The sequence below is a fragment of the Hemicordylus capensis genome, chromosome 5, assembly GCF_027244095.1.
Source record: "Hemicordylus capensis ecotype Gifberg chromosome 5, rHemCap1.1.pri, whole genome shotgun sequence".
Classification (NCBI taxonomy): Eukaryota; Metazoa; Chordata; class Lepidosauria; order Squamata; family Cordylidae; genus Hemicordylus; species Hemicordylus capensis.
In genome coordinates this window covers 224,726,589-224,743,117 of record NC_069661.1, presented here as the reverse complement: position 1 = coordinate 224,743,117, position 16,529 = coordinate 224,726,589, and the positions used below count along the sequence as shown (strand labels likewise).

The 16,529-nt window shown below is 45.9% G+C and overlaps 1 protein-coding gene across 1 annotated transcript; it reads right to left on the bottom strand.

Annotated features, from left to right (window-relative positions):
* Nucleotides 1–478: 478 nt before the first annotated feature.
* CKAP4 (cytoskeleton associated protein 4) lies at nucleotides 479–11,947 on the bottom strand. Its single transcript, XM_053252778.1, has 2 exons — nucleotides 10,989–11,947; nucleotides 479–3,210 (listed from the first exon to the last, which is right to left on the bottom strand). Exons 1-2 carry the CDS (start codon nucleotides 11,352–11,354, stop codon nucleotides 1,888–1,890), a joined length of 1,689 nt encoding a protein of 562 aa, XP_053108753.1. The 5' UTR covers nucleotides 11,355–11,947; the 3' UTR covers nucleotides 479–1,887.
* Between the last annotated feature and the right edge of the window lie 4,582 nt (nucleotides 11,948–16,529).

Below are 16,529 nucleotides of genomic sequence, written 5' to 3'. Positions count from 1 at the left end.
ATGCAAAAATGCATTTCAAAGAAGTGCCTCTTTTTTAAAAAAGCAGCCAGTGGGGGTGGGGGCATCTTGACTGGACTGACTGTAGTGCACAGGGAGGGGAAATTCACTCTTTTTCTTCACACCAAGCCCCTCCAAAGAGCTATGGGGTGGGTGGGTGGGGAGCAATTTTAAGTGGGAAAAGGATTAACCTCCTCCTTTCCCATGTGCTGCAATACGAATCAGGATTCCCCCAAGAGTTGTTTGTGTGGGAGGGCATGCTTCTAGTTAAAAACACAACACCGTAAAGCACATTCCTGCCAATATCTAATTTGGCCCTCAGTTCATGTCTACCCCCATCTTCCTTTGTGCTGGCTGCATCCATAATCTCGTAACATAGATATCTATTTGTAGAGTTCCAAGTATTTATTAGGTATTACAGACACGGGGCGGGGGGGGAGTTAATTTCACAGTCAACTACACAGTTGTTCAAAACTCAAAGGAAGGTCAGTGAAGAGCAGTTTATTAAAGTAACCATTGCTCTTAATACAGTGCATCCATCTTGGTTTTTAAGGCTTAAGATCTCTTGGTAGCAGCTTCTGAATACACATGTTGCTGCCAGCATCACAGACAACTTTTCTGCCTTGTACCAAGGACCGGCCGCTACCTGTGCTGCTGTGGCAATATTTCCAAAAGTATGTGTAACACTTTGGAGAAGTCTGTATGTGTAGCCATTCCCAACATGGCTGCATCTGCATATGAGTACCTAATATCCCTAAACATTTAAGTAAAAAAGAAAAAGTGAAAAACCAAAAAATGCAGAAATTCTCTCAAGGAGGTAAACAAGGATCCACGCAGTTGTACAGCTCAGTGGTTCTTAAAAACAAACATTATTTAGAACACATCTCATTCTTTCAACAATTGCTCACATCTAAGATTTTTTTAAAAAATCAGACTTGAGGTCCAGTTCCATTATATCGAGCCAATGAAGATCAGGCACTTAGTATGGATCTCGTAGTAACGCATGTTATACTCTGCCACATCATGGGGGAAGTATAAAGAATTTCATTTGGAAGCAATGAAGTTCCATTTTAACTCTCCCCCCCCCACCTCAGTCCTACTCTTTTTTTCAGTACACTTATCAAAAAGTCATCTTATTTAGCTGCTTTTCATCTCCCTGACAAATATCTGCAGCCATGGATTATGATGCCAACCTTGAAAACAAGCTCAGCTTCCAATATGATAAATGGTCCCAAGAAGAGTAGCTGAGGGCAACATTCTTTCCATAACTGCAGGTTAATTCCCCATGGACAATCATGCTCTTTGGTTTTTGCTAAGAATCAGCAGTTTTCACTAGAACTGCAGAGCAGGCTCATTACACCTTATAAGAATTTTCTTGTGAACACTGTATATATTACAAGCACATACAGATTATGAGTCCTGTGCATACTTAGATGTGTACATAGAATTCTTGTGTGTATACAGGAATTCTTGTATGTACCAGATGCCTTATTTCTTTCAATGAAGACAGCAGACCTGTGTGTGTGCACACGCAAAACCATGCACACGATTCCACTTCCTTCAAATGAATGGACAGTCTGTGTACAGTGGAGCCTCCATGTCTGTCAATGGATCAAGGCAACAGTTGTTAGGATTTGCCTTCCCGCCCGCCCCACCACCTTTGTACTATGGGTTATGCAGCAGAAACAAAATGATTTGTCCTAGCAATTATAAAAAAAAGGGCGCCTAACTAGAAACCGTAATGATTTTTTCCCTTAGAAGCATCAATAGATCTTTGTTTCAAACCCACCAACCCTTCCACCCACCCCCTCACACACACAAAAAGATTGGCCTATGAAAATGTTTGTTGTTTTTGTAGTTCAAAAGATAAAGATGTTTTCCACGGGATGCTTAGACCTTTTCAAGTATCTGCTCTACTTTCATAAATAACCTGTCTAGGTCATTCCTTACATCATCTAACGAGCTCTTCACTGACTGCACATTGTTTTCATTGGCTTCTATTTTCACAGAGTAAGCTACTAAACTGTCAACTGCCGTCCTGAGCATTTTTAAGTCCGAATCAACCTGGCCAAGAGAGGATCGCAGTTCGTCAACAGAAGCTGTTACAGAGGAGAGTTTCCCTAGATGCTCAGATTGCCCCATATCTGCTTGAGGCTTTTCTTGATCCAGCAAAGCACGAACTTGTTTCTGGATGTTATTGAGGGCATCGGCGTTGTTTGGCAAGTCACTCACACTTCTCCGTAGTTCATCAATGTCACTGTACACAGAGAGCTGAGATTCACTGAGACTCCTTACAGTATCAGTCAATGACCGCACATCACCCTCTAAAGTACCATGAAGAGAGCCAAGGCTTTCTTCTAAAACAGCAAGCTTGCTATCGTACTTGGAGAGAACGGATTCCATTCCTTCAGGGGGTTGGGCAGATGGTGAGCCCAAGGCTTGAAGATCCTTTTCTATGGACCTGAACCTGGACTCAAATTCTTCATTGTTCTTTTGCAGAGTTTCCACAATCTCATTGGGAAGCATATTGCCTTCTTTTATGTTAACAGAGGCTTTCACCTGCAGCAAGTCTTCACCAAGTCTCTTAAGCTCATTAGGAAGGCGTACAATGGATTCTTCCGCTTTAAGCACTTGTTCTTGCAAAGCTTGTAATGAAAGATGCTCAGTGTCAGCAGCCTCTTTGAACTTCTCATGCTCCTGTTTGAGACTGAGAAGCTCTTTGACTTCAGACAACACATCGGACTCCATCAAATCAATGGTATTTTGTAATGATTCTATGGCCTTCTCTTTAGCTTTCATGGATGCTTGCATCTCATTAACAGCAGCTCTCAGACCCTGTAGCTCATGTTTGTATGCTTCTGTACCACCAAGCAAAGCCACCTTTGCTTTCACATCATTGATTTCATCTTGGCTCCGTTTCTGGACATCGGTGAATTCAGCAATATTATCATTTATAGATCTGGTTAACTCTGTTAGCCTCTCTTCCACGGTATTTTCTAGCGAAGTGAAATCTCGTTCTCTGGCATCTTTTACAACATGGATGCCATCAGACAGGTCTTTCAGGATTTCATTTTGTAGTTTCTGAAGAACCTCACTAATACGATTGATCTCACTCTCCCCTTGCCTAATAGCCTTTTCTGTGCCATCTTGTTTCTGCTGAGTGTTTTTCAGTGTCAATTCAAATCCTCCAAATGCAGATTGAAGAGACTGCATCTAAAAGAGAAATGCATGTATTAATAGATCTAGACAAGCACACCGATGTGGATCCCAGCAACATCTAACATTGTCCTGGTACTACTCTCCTAATGCCGCAGTGACGAAATGACTTGACTAGCAAGCCAAGGTTGCCAGTTCAAATCCCTGCTGGTATGTTTCCCAGACTATGAGAAATACCTATATTGGGCAGCAGCAATATAAGAAGATGCTGAAAGGCATCATCTCAGACTGTGTGGGAGATGGCAATGGTAAACTCCTCCTGTATTCTACCAAAGATAACCACAGGGCTCTGCAGTTGCCAGGAGTCAACATCGACTCAACAGCACACTTTACCTTTACTCTCCAAAAACATGAGGGAAGTGAGATAAATCTAACTTAGATGTGCTTATTTGTACTCAGTCATACTTTTTAGGTGTATCAACCTAGATGAGGTGTTAAATCGGTCTTTGCAAGATGGCTTAATGAGAAGTGAATCAGAAGTTGTTCTTTTATCTTTAAAGGTTAGCTGCAAGGCCTCCAAACCAGCCCAGGAGTGCAGTACATGGCAAGGAGATGTTAACACTTCCTCCCTGCACCATTTTCACCCCCAAAATCCCTCCAAGTGGCAACTTGCCCCCAAAGTTGAATTTGCAGCAGGGACTTGAATTTTTAAAAGATGACAGCTAAAAGGTTTTTATTGCCACGTTTTAAAAATATGCATTCCACCTTTTGCTATAGGAATTGAAGGTCACAACAATTACAGGTTACAACAATTTTTGAAACAATACTAATTATGTGCCAATGCCTAGATTCTACATAGCGTAATCATAGAATATGCACTAAGGTAAAGTGTGTTGTCGAGTCGGTATCAAATCATGGCAACCACAGAGCACTGTGGTTGTCTTTGGTAGAATGCAGGAGGGATTTACCATTGTTCTCTCCCACACAGTATGAGATGATGCCTTTCAACATCTTCCCATATTGTTGCTGCCCGATACAGGTGTTTCCCATAGTCTGGGAAACATACCGGCGGGGATTCGAACCAGCACCCTCTGGCTTCATAGTCAAGTAGGGATGTGCACAGAACCACAGAGGCGCGGTCCGGCACTGGGGGGTATGGAGCTTTAAGGGCGGGGGGTAGTACTTACCCCTCCCGCCGTTTCCCCCCCTCCGGCGCTTGACTTTATTGCAAAGTTTTTGGGGCGGCAGCATTCCTCCCTGCTGCCCCTGCCCCCGTCGTTGCCTGGCAAAACAGGAAGTTGAGTGTACACATGCGCCCCTTACGGTGCACGTGCCCGTTGCTGCCATGCACGCGCGCCGTACACGTCACACGTGTACACGTGATGTGTACACGTGTGATGTGTGCGGTGCACACGCATGGCGGCGATGGGCGGGGGCACCGCAAGGGGCGCATGGGTACACTCAACTTCCTGTTTTGCCAGGCAATGACGGGGGCAGGGGCAGCAGGGAGGAATGCTGCTGCCCCAAAAACTTTGCAATAAAGTCAAGCGCCGGAGGGGGGAAAGCGGCGGGAGGGGTAAGTACTAACACACACACACACCCCGCCGCCCTTAAAGCTCCATAGCCCACCCCCGCCGGCCTGGCCTCAATCTGGACTGGTTTGGAGGCCTCTACCATGGCCCCGGACTGGTCCGGTGCACATCCCTATAGTCAAGCCATTTCCCCACTGCGCTATAATACCATCTGTGGACAATGCTTCAAAATAACAATTGTGCAACTCTCTGCAAAACATTGAATTTATGCCAACTTCAATTCAAACACATTTGCATGCATGCACATTCTATGAATGTACAATGTACATTCTATGAATGTACAATGTACAATCCAGGAATGGGACATTAAATAGGTTGCAATTCAGTCAGCCCGAAATTCATGCTGAGCAGTTTAGATTACTCTGCGATGCTGAGTTTATTTCCTCAACTCTTACACTCATTACTCAAGAGAATGCATGCACAGCAATGAATTGTAGCCATCGTCTTTCCTTTAATAACTGAAAAATAAGATATAATAGTGACACCATTTTATTACTGGAACAGAATGCAGATTTCCCTGTCCCTTTCTAAAATGTCATTCTGGCATGAAACAAGACCATTAGCTCAAGACCATTGGCTCTTATCTGTCTTAGAAATCTGAACTTCTACAAGAACATTAATTTGCAAAAAGGTAGGAATGTGCAAGCACAGATCTTAAACTCTATCCATTATCACAGCCAAAATGTGTTTCATAAGCCAGTAGAGGATGAAAGCCAGATAAAACCCTGTGCAAAGGGCATATCTATATCTAAAGACAGCTATATTAAAAGTTAACTAAGTTGTAAACCATTTCCGTTAAACCCAAGCAACTGTGCAATTAAACACCTTTAGAGCCTGCCCTCATGGGCAAGGTTAGATGCAGCAACACAACCAGAGTTTTGCAACTTAATAACTAGGTCAGAGCTCTGCAGCTCAGCATAACTGCCATTGAAAAATGCACATCCCTCCCTGGTCTTCATGGTTCCAGACCAAGGCTGCTCAACTTTAGCCCCCCAGCTGTTTTTGGACTACAATTCCCATAATCCCCAGCCACAGTGGCCAATAGTCAAGGATTATGGGAGTTGTAAGCCAACATCTGCAGAAGCACCAATGTTTGGCAGCCCTGGTCTAGACAAAAGTTTGACATAAAACAGAAAGGGAAGGTTATGCTGAGGGGTAAGATGAGATGTTACTTAAAGCATGTGCTATGCAGCTATGTACTTATTTCTTTGTAAAACACCACATGCAGAGGACCTGATCCAAATTGAGACCATGGCGGTGGGGGGAGTTTTAACCCACTGCCTCCATGGCAGCCCCAGACTAAATCACCATCACCCCCACAGCTGCAATTTGACCAGAGCAGAAAGTTTCCATTCCAGTCTAGACACCCCACCCCTGTGCATAGCATTTTAGAAAGAAAAAATAAGTGTGCAACTGCATAAAGTAATATATAGTTTACCTGTTAAAAAGAAAAACTGGAGCCACTCTAATAGCCCCGAGGATCTTGACTGAGGGGCGGTGTTCCCTCTAACAGGGATTCCCAGATGTTGTTGACTACAACTCCCAGAATCCCCAAGCAAAAGCCATTGCAGCTGCGGATGCTGGGGGTTGTAGTCCACAACATCTAGGAATGTCTGTTAGAGGGAACACTGCTGAGGGATCATCAAGAAAGCTTCTCCCTCCCAACCCATTCCTGCTGCAAGTTAGCTCCCTACATGCCAGTTATGCTACACAGAGGAAATACCAAACAATGATCCAGTTCGGGCATCAAGCAGGCCAAGGTTAGAACCATGGGGATGAATTTCATCCTTGAGTTCATCCCAGGTGCATTTCTTGGCTTGTTTCCAAACTCTGGCTTGAACAAGCCACGATTTGCTGGGTTTGGACACCATCAGTGTTCTCTCCAAGGCGTGTGCTCACACGTTTTTCTAAATGTCCGCTCAGTTAATTTTAGATGCTGCTCAGGCTAAATCAGGAAGGCCCCACTATGAATGCATACACATGCAAAGCTTACACTGCTTTGATACTGCCACCCAGAACAAAAACCATTCTGCACACAGATGAAAAATATTAGGGAGAACACTGGACACCATCGCAAATTCTGGTTTGTTTTAAAGCAGAACTGAAAGCAGAATCCTTCCTTCCCTCTAATGTGAAAGAAAGATGAGAATGTGAGAGCCTGAGACTCAGGGAAGTCATACAGAACCATGGTTTAATCCTGGTTCCACATGATGATGAACAGGCCAATTACTTCTGCTGCTGTGTTGCAGCAATATGGTTGATTTTAAATGCACATGGGAACGGGTTTTCACTTGCAGCCTATTAGTCTATGCAAATCTTTCTGTATTCACACACAAACACAGTTTCCAGATGCTGGGGTAGAATGCACAATAAGCCGTTTGTGCTAAAGAAAGCACTAAAAAACACTCATGGGATGAAAAAGCAGCCAAACATGAAAACCATCAGTTTCACTTCTGATTTTATTACATTAAAATGGGAGGATACAGACATTTCAGAAACACAAGAAATCTAAGGTTGGTGTACTGCCATGAAATAAGCTGGTGTATTATTTCAAAATAGCATAGTGTGTGTAAGTAAGTAGATAGATAAGACAGACAGAGTCATTGGAACTACTGAACTTGGCTGACAGATTAGCTTTTAGTATATGATCACAGCATATCTCCGATAAAGCTCAGACCAGTCAAAGAAACAATAATATATTTCTCTTGCTGTTTGAAACCCTCAGAGCACTACACATGCATTATTTTGTTGCAATCTTTACAACAACCCTGTAAGGTACATCAGTATATTGCTAATGGGGGTGAGAGAGTGGCCTGATCCACTGATCTTCACTAGTTTTCAAGCTGAGGCCAAGCTGGCTAAAAAACGATAATGCAAGAGCCATTTCCCACTGAGCTGACCTCCGTGCTTTTCTCAGTGCTGGAAGGGTCTTTTAAGTGAGGTGAAGCCCTCTCTTAAGCAGAGGCGTATCTAGGGAAAATAGTGCCCAGGGCAAACACTGAAATTGCGCCCCCTGTCCAAACATCTGACACCCATCTTTCAGATAACTTCACCATAATATCAGCTCAAAAATACAAGTCAAGCGTGTTAATCTTTTAATATTTAAAAAACTATTTAGCAGTGGACATAGCCAGTTCAAAAAATGCTGGGAAACTACAAATTTCAGTATTCTGGGGCTCATGAAATACCCAAATACTATGTGGAGGTGTACTTGGAAAACTAAACAGAAGTGCCTGTCTAATTCTCTACTATGTATTGTAGCATCACCATTACATCAGTTTTAAAAATCAATGCAGAATTTGACTTTTCCCAGATACTCTGAAAATAATTAAAGGATATGCAGAGTAAACTGTGTCACTGCTTGGACTATATTCTAGTCTTTCAGAAAGACAGTTAAAATGAGAGAAAGAGAGCAAGAAACTCCCAGTGGGCCTTAATAATACGGATTTCACACTGATTCAGAGACAAACTCACCATTAATAACCATATTATTAAGACATCACATTTAACTCACTTATCACAAGAAGCAAAGTAAGAGCAAATGAATACAATCCTAGCTCATAAACTTCAGCTCATTATTCACAAGCCCTGATTCTCTGTACATAGTGCCAATCTGAATATGTGTACAGTGTCTTATATTATATTAATTTTTTTTTTAAAAAAAATTTAACCTGTAGCCCCTTCAGGGGGCTTCCTAAAGGCCATGGTGGGTTTGCCCTCCCCCCGCTGGCCTCTAGGGCCTCGCAGGGACCAATTGAGCATGTGCGGTAGCCATTTTAAAAAATCTTTTTTTAAAAAAATGGCCGCTGAAAACAAAATGGCCACTGTGCATGCTCAAATGACCTCTGCAAGGCCTGGCATGGCCTAAGGCCTCACAGAGGCCATCTGAGCATGCGCAGTGGCCATTTTGTTTTTTGCAGCCTTTAAAAAAAAATTAATTCTACAAAATGGCACGCCCCCTTCAAGTGGCGCCCGGGGCACGTGCCCTGCCTGCCCCACCCTAGATACGCCCCTGCTCTTAAGAACTCTATGGGGAAGCGCCGTCCATGGCTTCCAAGATGGTGCAGGGGCTTGCGAGACCGTGCAATCTTCAACTTTGGCTGAAGCTTCACACAGGCCCAATAAATTCAGGGAGCTGCACTTCGGGTTGGTGGGGGCTACCATTGCCCTGCCCCCTGGACCTTACAGTGAAAAACACTGAGCTAATGAATCCACAGTGGTCTCCCAAGTGCAGGGCCTTTAACCATGGCATCGATCTTATAGAATGCTCTTCCCGCTAGAAGTTAAACAGGCCTCTACTCTGTACTCCTCTTTTAGGTACCAGACAAAAACTTGGCATATCCAGAGGTCCTTTTTGGTGCATTCTGAACTTATATTTCTTAAGGAATTTCTCTCTGCAGTTTTGTTAACTTTTAATTGATTTTAAGGTTTGCTGCTATTCTACAATCTTTTGTTTAATGTATTAGGCACTTTTGGTTCTAAAGCAAGAAATACAGGAGATAGTGGTTTGTTTGTTTGTTTTATTTGTTTATTTATTTATTTATTTATGAATGAATGAATGAATGGAGAAACAAAACCTGAATCAGGGACATCCCAATTCATGGATCAGCCTCTTCTTCACTATGCTATACCACTTACTCCAACTCTTCAATGGTTGCAATTTCACAAAAACTCAGGAACAGAACTTCAAGTCAACTTCAGATTCTTTTAAGAGGGACTTGTGGTTACTGTGGCAACCTGCCCACCAGAAACAGCCTCTTTGGCTTTGTTGAGCAACCTGCAGTTCATGTTAGAAACCTGACTGTACAGTTTTCTGACCTTCATGACCGCAGAGATAAGTTTAAAATGACGAGTGTAAAAAATGTTTAGCACCTGTGTGGAGAGAGCTGATAACTTAATGTGCTGGTATTGAATAAGCCTCAGAGAGGCAATGGAGTAAGGCAGTTTATTATTTTAATTGGGACTCCCAAATTCTTAACACACATTCCTAAACCCTGACCTTGAAGGATAGAAACTCATTGCCACTGCCTGTCAAGTACTGGCACTGTAGGAAAGTGAGGCAGCTGAAGTGCCCCCTCAGTTTGTCCTCATCCTCTTCCCTGTTCTTTTTCAAATACTTTACTATTAAACAAAAAGTCCTGTAATATTTTAGAGACTGAAGATGCTCACAGACACACATCATTTGAATGGCAAGCTTGCTGTGGAAACACACTATGTTTTGTTCTAAGGTACCCTCTTCTCACCCAGTTTGAGCCCAAGGGAAACCGGTTGTTGTGTATGATTTGGGCAGAAACCAAAATATGCACAGCTCTGATTGGCTGGAAACCATGACATGACAACACCCCGCCCCCCACTTCCTAATAGCAGTTTTAAAACAATTTCAATTTTTGATTGTGCTTTTTAAATACATAAAAAAGTCAACTAATATATGTATTCATATTAAATACACACGTTTAAAAACATGTACATTATTTCAAAAATAAGAAGAGGCTAGTCCACCTGAACTATGAGGGGGAGGAACAAGGCAATCCGTATTTATCTCCTTGATCACCGCATCATTTACATTCCCAATAAAGAAGGAAGACAGTTTCACCTCACTAGGCAAAAAGGCATTACACCTCCCACCCCCAATTTCTGTTCCGGTACATCTGTATGTAGCTTAACAAATATATGGCAGTGTAAGCTTTTTGTGGGCCAGAGCCTACATTATCAGATGCAGCCTACAGCCCATAAAAGCTTATAATACCACAAAACATTTGTCAGTCTCTGCAAAACCGTAGTCAGTTTGTTTGCTACAACAGACTACCTGAAGGATGCATACAACTTTCTCTCTCTGTCTCAGGCCAAGGTTGACCTAATCCTGTCCATTCTTTACATTCTCCTATGTAGGGCAAACTGGGGCAATAAGAAAGGAAAAGTTTGCACAGACCAGAGTGTGCATGCTGCAAATGGATTCCAAGACCTGCCGTTACATTAATCCTGGCAGCTACTTTATAAAGCACCTTCAGGCATCTCTCGGTGCAACAATGCACCCTTGCACTTTAGCAAGTCTTTGCAAAGTTTTGGAGAGTCCTGCCTGGCCAACTTCTGAGGGCGCGTTAAGGAGGCGGATTCCCCAGAGCGACCTTGGGAAGGCTGCACTGCAAAGAGGGCTGCCTTCGCCGCGCATCTCATCCCCATTGAAGGCGGCTTCAAGAAAGCAGAGAGGGAGACCGAGAGAGACTCTTCTTGGGCTCTGCTCACCTTTTGCAGCGCTCCTTCCAAGTTGCGGCTCAGCTCCTCCCGCTCCCGGGCGAAGCCTTCTTGCCTGAGGCCGAGCTGCTTCACTTCTCCCAAGAGGTGCTGGACCCAGAAGCCTGCGAGCACCGCCGCTGCCACCAGAGCCAGGGAGAAGAGGAAGCTAAAGACCTTCCCGAGGCTGCAGAAAGAGGAGGATTTGCTTCCTCCCGAGGGCGAAGAGCCTCCTTTGCTGCTTCCCTTGGAATGAGCTTGGCTTTGCTGCTGCTGCTTCTTTGCCACGTCATCGGGGTGGCTAGAATGGGCTCCCCTTTCCGACGGAGAGGAGCCGCCGCCGGTGCCCTTGTTGCTCCTTTGTTTGGCCGAAGACATGCTGGCCTGGGGGTGGTTGGTTCGTTGGTTGAGATCTTCTCGCTCGCCCCAAAGCTGCGGCAGTTTAGCTGCTGGGCCTTAGCGCGCAGGCTTCTTCCGAGGTGCGAAGAGCAGCAGACTTCAAGTTCAGAGCCGGAGCTTGGCTCAGCCTCTCCATTCAATTTAGGCACCGAGACGGGGGGGGGGGAGGCGGACGGGGGATTCAGGCGAACTGCTTCCTCCCCCAGCACCGCCTCCCGAGCTCCTGCACACTAGGATGGGGGAGAAGAAAAGCTGCCACGCACGCCGAGGGAAAGTCACCAGCTGCCCAGGCAATTGCGGGGAGGCGGGGGAGGGAGAGGCCGGAGGGTCTGGATTTTCTAGAGAACTGCAGTTTTGCGAATCTGGGCAGAGAATAGGATGCATCCCCTCAGCCTTCCCAGCTCCCATTTTAAGCACAGCCCGTTTGAAATGGGGTCGCCAGAAAGGTTTTCTAAAAAACAACACCCAATCAACTACAGGCCGAAATCCTTGCTGCGCTCGCGGTTAGGGTAGTTGCGCAGCAGGAGAACTGTGATAAGCAATAGCACTTACATTAACCCGATAACCCGATTCTGTGCATGCTTAGTCGAAAGCAAGCTCTATGGAGTTCGGGAGAATTACTTACTCCCAAGTAAGTGTGCGTTGAAGTGCAGCCTGAGCCTGTTGCATGTCTACTCGGAAGTAAATCCCATTGCAGTCAATAGAGTTTGCTCTAGGTAAATGTAAATAAGATTGCAGCCTTGAAGACCCTTCCTATTTTGAAGGGTTGTTTCTCCAGTATTACCTCGATTCTGCAAGACCTAGTAGCAAACAACTCCTTTATTTCAGTGCAATTAGAATCCCATATAAAAGGCCAGGTTTCGGGCAGGGTGTAGCTAATAATTGAGCTGATGGGTTCTGCCTGCACCCCTCCCTAGTTTCTTCATTATCTCCCTTACTCGGCGGGACCACTAGGAAGAGGGGCAAATACAGCCTCCTCTCCCTTAGCTACACCCCTGGCCAAGTTTCAGTAGAGTCCTCTCTTTAAAGTTATATAAATATATGGATAGACTAGGCTTATATATTTTTAAGGTCTAGTTTTTAGTAGGTAAAGCCTTACTAGCACACAGATATAGGGGTGGGAAAGCTTCACTTGTTAGATTTTGCCTGTCATGCTGCTATCAAAGGTTCAGAAGTCCTTATAGGAAAAAATGTGCAACCTAATTGCTGTAATTATTATTACTAGCTGTACTTTATTACTAGCTAGAACTTTGTTGCTCTCCTTTCCCCCTCCCTGCTATATTGCTCAGTGTCAGCTACCCACTCTCACTTGCCCCCTCCGTGCTGCTCACTTGCTCACTCCCCTCCCTGCCACATGCACTCTTGCTTGCGCCTTCCCCGTGCGCTCTCGCTCCCTGCTCGCTCTCTCACTCCTCCTCTCCCAGTCACTTGCTCACTCACCCCCTACCCGCTTCTCTTCCCTATCTGCATATGGAATCCCTACTGCCCAATCACCACAGTGTTTCTGTTCTGTTCCATCCCTCACCCCTCTTGGTCCCTGCTGCAGCATTATTGGCACCCATTGGCCAAGTTGCTGCCTCCTATCCCCAGAGACCTCCCCACCCAAGCCCCACTCCTGCTCCTCCCCAAAGGAGCAGCAGCAGCAGGGGTCCTGGGCCCTTCCTCGCTGCCACCACCACCATGGCTGTTCCCCTCAGGCTGCTGACAGGCCCGGACCCCGTCCCTTGCCTGCCTGCCTGCCTCCCTCTGACAATGGGCTCGGTAGGCAGCCCCAAACAGCAGCACTGGACCCTTCCTTGCTACCAGTGCCACCATGGCCGCTCATTCCCCTCAGGTTGCTGACAGGCTCGGGCCCATCCCTTGCCCGCCCTTCTGTTTCTCTTCTCCTCCCTTCTTTTTGTCTTTCTTACTCCTCCACTCACCCTTCCCCACTCTTTCTTCCCCTCTCTTCATGTTTTCTCTCCCTTCTTCCCTCAGTTAACATATCTTGTTCATTGTGTTTCTTCATCTAATTCACACAAGCAGCCTCCTTCTCCTGAAGGGGCTCTTTCCTCCCTCGCAGACCCCTGCCTGCCATCTTTTTATATCTATGTAGATTCCTGTCCTCTACAATCAAGAACATCTTCTGACCAGTGAGAATTGCATTCTAACTGACTTTAACCATCACAGGCTCCTCCTCCTTATCTGCATATGGAATCCCCACTGCCCAATCACCATGGTTCTTCTGCTCTCACAGGCTCCTTCTCCCTATCTGCAAATGGAATCCCCACTTCCCAATCAGGTGCTTCTGCTTGTGAACTCTCGCAAGAGCTGCCACACACGAGATTAGCCACAGGCATGCCTTAGATAATTAAATATGTAGCAGATATACAGGTCAAGAATCCTTTATCTGGACTGCTTGGGACCAGAGGTGTTTTGGATTTCGGATTCTTTCAGATTTTGGAATATGTTCATAAATGATATATCTTGGGCATGAAAGGTTACTGTTTTTTTTTCCTCCAACAACCCCTGAAGTTCCTTCCCGCCTTCCAGCCAAGCTCCTTCCCACTTCTCCTCCTTCCCCTCTTGCAGACCGGCTTGAGAAGCGTGTGAGTGGCAGTGCAATCCCATTCACAAAACTGGCTTGGCTCCGCCCCGAAGGAGGGCTCCTTTCCCCGTTTGGAGTGCCATTGCAGACAGAGCCCGGGTGCTGCTTTGCCTCCCTGGCCCCTGCCCTGCCTGCAAGTGCCCTTAAATAGTAGTGTGCACGGATCGGTTCGGAGGCCATTCTACTGGCCTCCGAACCGGTCCGGACAAGGGGTGGTTTGGGTTCGGGAGGGTTAGGGTGGGGGGTTCCATTAAGGGCGGGGGGGGCTTTACTCACCCCTCCCGCGCTTTGCTGCTTTGGCGCCATAATTAGTTTAAAAAATGCGCCGCAGAATCGCTCGCCGCCCGCTCGCCGCTCCGGGGCTCCTTCTTGTCTTCAAAATCGGGCGGCAGGATACTTCCCTGCCGCCCCCGAAGCCCCCTCAAGCCATTTTAGCTCTTTAAATCTCGCCCCGGACCGAGTGCTATAGCGCTCGGGCGGGCGGTGGGGAGATGTCCGTCCGTCCACCCGCCCCCTTCCCTGCCCTCTGCGAGGGGCAGGGAAGGGGGCGGGTGGACGGACGGACATCTCCCCACCGCCCGCCCGAGCGCTATAGCACTCGGTCCGGGGCGAGATTTAAAGAGCTAAAATGGCTTGAGGGGGCTTCGGGGGCGGCAGGGAAGTATCCTGCCGCCCGATTTTGAAGACAAGAAGGAGCCCCGGAGCGGCGAGCGGGCGGCGAGCGATTCTGCGGCGCATTTTTTAAACTAATTATGGCGCCAAAGCAGCAAAGCGCGGGAGGGGTGAGTAAAGACCCCCCCCGCCCTTAATGGAACCCCCCACCCCAGTGCCGAACCGCAGGTCCGCGGTCCAGTGCACACCCCTACCCTTAAATGCCGCCAGCAAAGTGCCTGTCTATGTGGGAAGGACAGAGGAGCTGAGGCTGAGGAGGGGCCGGGCAACCGCCGTTGCATACAGAGCCGCGGGTGCTACCTTGCCTCTCTGTTAGTTGCGGGTGCTGCTTAGTTTGGGGGCTTTTTGCTGCTTTGCCACTGTTAGCTGCAGAGTTGGGGCTGGGATTGGTTTGGGGGCTTTGTGAGTGATTGAAGCTACACGTCGAGAATCCAAGTGGAAAATACAAGCGGGGCTTGTGTTTTTTTCTCGGCGTGGTGTCTGGATTTCGGAGCTTTCCGGATTTCGGGAGTCTGGATAAAGGATTCTCAACCTGTATAGATAATTGTTTATTATAATTAGACATTTTAGGACACTGGCACCCTAATTCTTATAAAGGGCCCCCCTTATGGGGGGGGGAAATATGCAGCCTAATTGTTATGACACAGGTGCAGGAACCTTTCTATGGGGGTGGTGGAAATGGCAACCTAACCATTACTCTAGCCAGTGTGGTGTAATGGATAAAATGTTGCCCTTAAGAGACCCTTGCTCAGCTGTGAAGGCAAATCACTGCCTCTCAAATCAGTCTGTTTCTCAAATCATTGTCTTTCAGACTTGGGCAAATCACTGTCTCTCAGCCTCACCTACCTAACAGGGCTGTTGTGAAGATAAAATGGGATGAGACCATTTACACTACCCTTAGGTGAAACACAAGTGTGCTGAATAAAATAATTAAGATTGAGAAGAATAATTATGTGGAAGTTAACAGCCCATTTCATGGCCTAACCTGTGGCTAACCTGTCAGCCTGACTCACAAAAACATAACAATAAAATAAGAAAAAAATACTATAAAGCACTATATGCTAACAAGTGCTAGAGGCATGATAAAGGTAGTTATTCTATCATGACTCTAGAACCAGTGGCACAGCTGGGAAATGCTTGACTAACAAGCAGAAGGTTGCCAGTTCAAATCCCTGCTGGTATGTTTCACAGACTATGGGTAGCAGCGATATAGGAAGATGCTGAAAGGCATCATCTCATACTGCACGGGATGGGGCAATGGTAAACCCCTCTTGTATTCTACCAAAGACAACCACAGGGCTCTGTAGGCGCCAGGAGTTGAAATCAACTTGAGTCATGATGGAATAACTGAATGTGTTTATGTGCAGAAAATCCTCAAACTCAAGGGAACAGCCTGATCCTAACTGTATTTGGTGGGAATTATTACCTCCAAGAAGATATACTTAGAATTGCAGCCTCTATTACATGAGTGTTGACAGATTCTGTATTAAAATGTTTTTGTTTTTATCTGTTTCATTATGTTGTAGCAAATTAGAGAAGTTCTCTTGTCTCAAGCTATGGAGTGGGTAGTACTGGCAGCCTCAAACTGGAATTTAGGATTCTTTGCTCAGAGGATTATTACAGTGGGACTACTAGTACTTCTGTGTAAGTAACAATGCATCATTTAACCTCTGCAAACTGGCCAAAGAGGCACCTTTTAAAGCAATGACTCTTTTCTACTTAGCAGGGGAAAGAGTGACTGTCTCTGTTCAACCCAGTACAGCATGGCTAGGTTGCCAGAACCTAAGGGGTATACTCGTGGGTCAAATGGGCCGTAACCCAAAGTTTGGCTTTAAAAAAGCCAAATCTGCTGGGGCTGTTTCTGGTGTCTGCTTAAATTTCTTTTTCAATTATGA

What these genes read in the sequence shown, in the direction of transcription:
- CKAP4 (XM_053252778.1), bottom strand. Translation starts at nt 11,354, where the DNA reads ATGTCTTCGGCCAAACAAAGGAGCAACAAGGGCACCGGCGGCGGCTCC. An exon ending in TGGAAGGAGCGCTGCAAAAG is followed by an intron (nt 3,211 to 10,988) that starts GTGAGCAGAGCC and finishes TTTCTCTTTTAG; the next exon opens with ATGCAGTCTCTTCAATCTGC.